Source organism: Rhinolophus sinicus, chromosome 3, assembly GCF_057876585.1.
Source record: "Rhinolophus sinicus isolate RSI-liver-muscle chromosome 3, RSI-T2T, whole genome shotgun sequence".
NCBI lineage: Eukaryota > Metazoa > Chordata > Mammalia > Chiroptera > Rhinolophidae > Rhinolophus > Rhinolophus sinicus.
Genome location: NC_142503.1, coordinates 129,565,900 through 129,571,620, shown reverse-complemented (window position 1 = coordinate 129,571,620; position 5,721 = coordinate 129,565,900). Strand labels below are relative to the sequence as shown.

General features: G+C 41.1%; 1 gene segment (V, D, J or C); it reads left to right on the top strand.

The window, feature by feature from the left end:
* The first annotated feature begins 711 nt into the window (after nt 1-711).
* LOC148758645 (T cell receptor alpha variable 3-like) lies at nt 712-5,102 on the top strand. The segment is given in 2 exon segments: nt 712-3,429; nt 3,521-5,102. Coding segments are annotated over 2 exon segments (393 nt in total).
* Nucleotides 5,103-5,721: the final 619 nt, after the last annotated feature.

Below are 5,721 nucleotides of genomic sequence, written 5' to 3'. Positions count from 1 at the left end.
GGATGGCAGAGACCCACCTGCAGCATTTGGGGGAATGTTCTCCGTTAACTCACACGTCTTGCATAAGACAGATCTCCAAATAGACCTAGCTTACAATGGTTTGGGGAAACAGTTCACGTCTATTTAGTGTGAACTGGAAGGTTCTTTCTATAGAAATCAGAGAGTTGGGCAGAACAGTCAGAATGTGGTCCAGATGGGGAGTAAACTGGTAAATTGATAAGGAAAAACGTGAAGTTCTCCCCAGAGTATGTGCACATAAATCTGTAAGGGCATAGAAATGAGGAGGAGGCCCTGGAGAAGGTGGATGATCATCGCGTGTTATCAGGGTTTGGAAGGAATTATCTAGGGGCTGTTTTAGTTAAGTGGCGCATACTTGTGGGGTCAGCATTTCCTATATACTCGAGTGACAAGATGACCTGTCCTGTAAAGTTCTGCTTGGCCCATTGAAGTCTATATTATATAATTTTATTATGACAATGGGGGTACTTTCCAATATGAAAGGTTTTCTAAAAGCAATGATGAAAGTTGATATTCTGAGTATAATTTAGTGTAAAGAATGCCTTTGATTTCAGAAAACTATGGATTAAAACCTGTGTTCTATTTCTTTAGGGGTGAATCGAGTAAATTACCTACATTTCTTAAACTCTAGTGTCCTTACATTTAAAATGTGAAATATTAGGAAGAATAAGTGTGACAAGGAATGTAAATGACTTAACATTATACTCACAGAACTCAATTGATGCATAATTCCTCATTAATGTCGTGAATCAAAGCACATAAGCAGAATAGTTATTGAGGATATTTTCTTCAATTTTGAAAGCTGAGTCAATACCTTAGAAATCCATGGGGTGTGCAGGATATTGTGTGAAGGTCCCTGAATCCTTTCCTACCTATGTAGCAGTTAAGGAGCATTTCCTTAACTGGAAGCTAATGTGAAGACTAAGGTTTTCTACCTTTCAAGACTGAGAGCGTTAAGGGTTCTTCATCAGTCTTGCCATTGCAAGTGGATGCCCATAAGTTCTAACCACAGCATAAATTTGCATAGCTTAAAACTTCCCTCCTTGTAACTCTGAGCACACTTAATTATTAAATACGGTCACTTCCTCCCATAGCACCCTTTGAGGGGAGCCACTAAACAATCAGACATATTTCTAATGGAGAAGTAAAGATATAAGCCCTCTAAAGAGTTGGTTCATATATGGCTCTTGGGATTAATTATTAAATGGCTGGAGGCTGACAATATTTGATCCACTTGCACTTCTAGGCATAATTTGTGTGTAGTCTGTACTGTTTTTGTGGTGAATAGAAGTAGTGACTGGACAATTATCTGGAAAATTAAGTTAAGGCACTACTAAAGTCTATATTGTTTTATTTATCTTCCCACGTAGATCAAAATGCAGTATGAGTGTTCCCATACATGTATTTAGGACACACATACATGTTTGCCTGAGTGGCCAGGTTGCTATGAACCCCAGTGTCAGGGTTTTCATGTTCTGTGTCGTCTCCAGGTCTATTCTCCAGCCTGTTCTGTGCCCAGCAGGCTGACTTCTATGCTCTGCATCGAGTGGGCTTCCTGGTCGTCTCACTTCTTGTTGGGTTTGGAGGCATCAGCAGGAGAGCGTGGTCAGGATATTTCTCCTTAAGTTCCTTCCTTTGCTGTATGGAAATCCACAGGTCCTGTCTGGGTCTTCTCCCTGAGTTACAGGTCCCCAGGCTGGGTAAATTCTTCCTCCTCTGTCTCTTCAGGCCCAGGGCTGCTGAAACCTTCTGGCTGTTGCTAGCTCCAGGGTGCTTCACCCACTCCTGGTGTTTCCCTGGATTCTGCTCCCACATCTAAAAACATTCCTTCCATTAAACTTTTTTCCAATCGTCCCCCTGAGGTGATTGCCAGGACCCTCAAAGATACAACATCAACACTCATCTTAGGCTCTAGGTGGAGAGAAGAAATTTATTACATGTTCCCATTGACCACAGGCCTCTCTGGGGCATGAAGGTTATTGTTTAAAGGTAATTCACACATTCCAAATTAAGGCAGTTATCATAGGTTGAAGGTTTCAACGATTCACGTAAGGGATCTTTAGCAGAGCTTTCAGAAAGAGCTAATTTCCACTTCTTTTTCTAATTCCAAGCAAAGAGATTTTCTGTCCCTTTGTAAAATATTTGGTACATTGGGATATTATTTAAAGAAAAATCAGGGAAATGAATGAACAATGTCTTTATACTGATACCTGTTTCCTTTAAGTCGAATCTATTAAATAATGACTGTGCTGAGGTTGTGGTATTTTTTGTACAAAACTTTAGCCTGTTCTCCCCTTAAATTGAGTTGTTTATTATCATCATCATAACTTGAGCTTAGTTAACCTTCAGTTTTTGGCCTTTATGCCTTTTATTTGATTTGTCTTAAGTAGCCTCTCCATGTGGAAAATCGATATTTTATAATCCTGCGTAGAGGGTTTTTTTTTTTTTTTTGCTTTATAATCTACTGTTTACTAGGTCCAATGTGGCAGAAAGTGTTCGTAACACCATGCCTTTTTTTTCTTTTTGTAAAAGTGTTTCAAGAGAAGTTTCGAATTTATTTTTATATGAATCTTTAACCAGAGATCATTAAGGAAAAGATCCCCAATAGAGAAAAACCTGAGGTATCTTTTGGTAAAAGGTTTATACAGAAGTAATATCTGAATTCTTTCTAAAGAAAATAACAAGGTTCTCATTCTTCCTTATCGTTTCTCTTCTCTTGCCTTATTCTTTTTTACTATTTTGCCTTCCTTATCTTTCTTGTTTATTTTTCTTTTCTTCATCACTCAAGGCTACACTTTACCTTCTTCTTTCTATTTATTCCCCCATTTTATTAAAATCTTTTTATTTCCCTAATTCTACCTCTCTAGTATCTTAAGAGCATAAATCATTTAAAGCTTGACCAACTGAGCATTCATTTTTCCACTTTGATTCACAAAGTCCTGTGTCTTCTCCTAGAATATCCAATTCCTCCTCTGTTCCTCTGCACAGTGTAAACATCCATAGCCTGGTCCTGTGGTAAGACCTGGATGCACAGGACCTGTGTCTGCTTGACAGTAGTCATCCAGTCAGCCAGTCAGTTCTGCGGGTGGGCTCTAGGGGGTGCTGCAGTGTGAGGATTCCTCCTGGACAAGGTGTGGGACAGTCTTGCTCCCCACAGAGGTCTGAGGAGCCTGAACCAAGAGCTTGCTCAAGAGAGAGAAGGCGCAGGTGCCAGGAAGCAGCAGGTGCCTGAGGAAGGGTCATTTCTAAAAACGCTGTGCTGACACAGGGTTGCTGGGCCCTGATCAAGAGCCAGTGTCTGGGTGGGGCCATATGTCCAGCTGAGGTGAGCTGAAAAGGTGCCTCCAGCCAGCTGAGCTTAAGCCATGGCCTCTGCATGGATCTCCACACTTGCAATTCTCTTCACACTGAGTGAGTAATATTTCCTTCCTATTTTCCACTTGTATTATCCACTGACATTCTTTTCGGCTCTTCTACTGATGCAGTGTGGATTACTTTACAGGTGGACTGAGAGCAGAGTCGGTGAGTCAGCCGGATGATCAGGTCACTGTCACCGAAGGGGATCCACTGACTGTGAAATGCACCTATTCATTTTCTCTGAGCCCTTACATGTTTTGGTATGTCCAGTATCCCAACCAAGGACTCCAGATCCTTCTGAAATACTTCGCGGGGGACAACCTGGTCAAAGGCAGCTTTGGGTTTGTGGCTGAATTTAATAAGAGCCAAACGTCTTTCCACTTGAAGAAACCGTCTGCCCTTGGGAGTGACTCTGCTGTGTACTTCTGTGCTGGGAGTGACACAGTGGTGGGGCTGCAGGAAGAGCTGAACACAAACCCCCAAATACAGTAAGAACCATTTTCCTGAAGACTTTGAGTCCCTCCACAAGAGGGTGGTGTGGTCCCAGCTTCTGTCACTCATTGTAACTCAATTACAATGTAAAGCCACAGGATTTGTTCATTTGAGAAATATTTCCTGAACGCTTACAGGCTTGGTACCGATCATAAAGAGGTGAAAAAGTTATTCTTGATCCTCATGTACCAGGTATGATCCCACCCATTTACGACCCATTTCATTCTCACAACTGTTACCTGAAGCTTCACTTTACTGATGAAGGAATGAAGGCACAAAACTCGTAAAACAGCAAATTGAAATAGAAGCCGTCTGCCAGTGGGGTGCATGGTTTCACCACCCCACTTCTCTGCCAGCTCCTTGAGTCATGAGACTGATTTCAGTGATGGATTTGTGTTTTTGGTCTCTCTATTCCAGTAGTTCTGTGTCGATTGTGCTGCTTCAAGGAGCATCACCTTGCAGCCTCTTGTGTCCCTTGTGATCTACTCTTATTTTTCGATATCTAACTCCATCACATACTTTGAGGGGTTTTAAATACAAATGTGTGGATACCTTAACCTACATGCCTACAGTCCTGCAAACAACAATCCCTTGATCACCCCTTTGGCCTAGGGTTGTGGACACTGTTGGCATGTCTGCATCTGGGAAGATGGTCCTTGGAAGAAGCCCATGCACACCCTAAAAGTTGATCTGGGGAGATGTGTGCAGGGAATTCTGGGATTCTGGGTATCCAGAGCATTGTCTACAAGTGGTATTTAGAATCCATAGGGGCCAGATCCCCTTGGTGCTGTGGACTTTTCACAGGTAATAGGGTGAGAGGAGTGGAGGACACGGAGACATTGCTTGTTCGTGTCTAACAGTGGCGGTGTTATGTACCATTATTGCCCCAAATACATTTGTATTCATATAACCATGGTCCCTATTTTAGATTTAATATGTACATATGTATTTTCATACTTCTCTCTAGGTAAGCCCTCAGCTCCCATCACTGTTTCGCTCCAAAGAGAGTTCATCCCAGAAGGATATTCTCAGCACACTACGCCATTGACCTGGCTCCGTGGTCTCTTCCTGCCTTGGATACATTTAAGTAGGTTTTATGCAAGTCCTACAAAAGAAGGAAGGATGTTTACACAATTACAACTCATTCATTCATTTACCTGTTCATTCAGTGCTTATTTGTAGCATTCCTACTATGTACCAGGCATTGTTCTAGTCATTGGGAATATAATGGTGAATAAAAGGTTCCTATCTACTCATTACCCAGACTTGAAAATTATTGATACTGTTTCTTTGCCCAAATGGAACTATTTCTTAGTCAAAGCGCAGAGGAATTATTTCCTTCTCAGGAAGACTCTCCAAGGTCAGACTAGCTCTCTTACATTTGTTTTCACCATGTGGTGGTGATGGGCAGGGAGTCATGTAGAGAAATGGAAATCTATATTTTCACCATTTTTTGAGGTAGCTGGGAGTGAGCAACTATGTTTCCTTAGAAGCTCTGTTTTTTTCCTTTGGTCCTGGTAATTGGCCCATTTTACTTTGAGGAGGAAAGTTAGCCTAGTATTCTCTTTTTTCCTATGCTCATTGGAAAATGTTCCTTAAACATAACCAGGTAACTTTTAGGCAAAACTAGCAATTCAATACAATTTGTCTTCATAATATCCTTTTTAAAAAAATACACTCTGTTTTCTCACTTAAAGGATTTTGTGGAACAAAGATTAACTAAGAATTAGGAAGTGTAGGTAGTATTTTCTGATTCTTCTAGGTAACTATTATTGGATAAGCCATTTTTACTCTCCTAATTGAGATAATTGGAAGGATTGCTGTACATGTAAAAATATGTCTTAGACCCCAAAT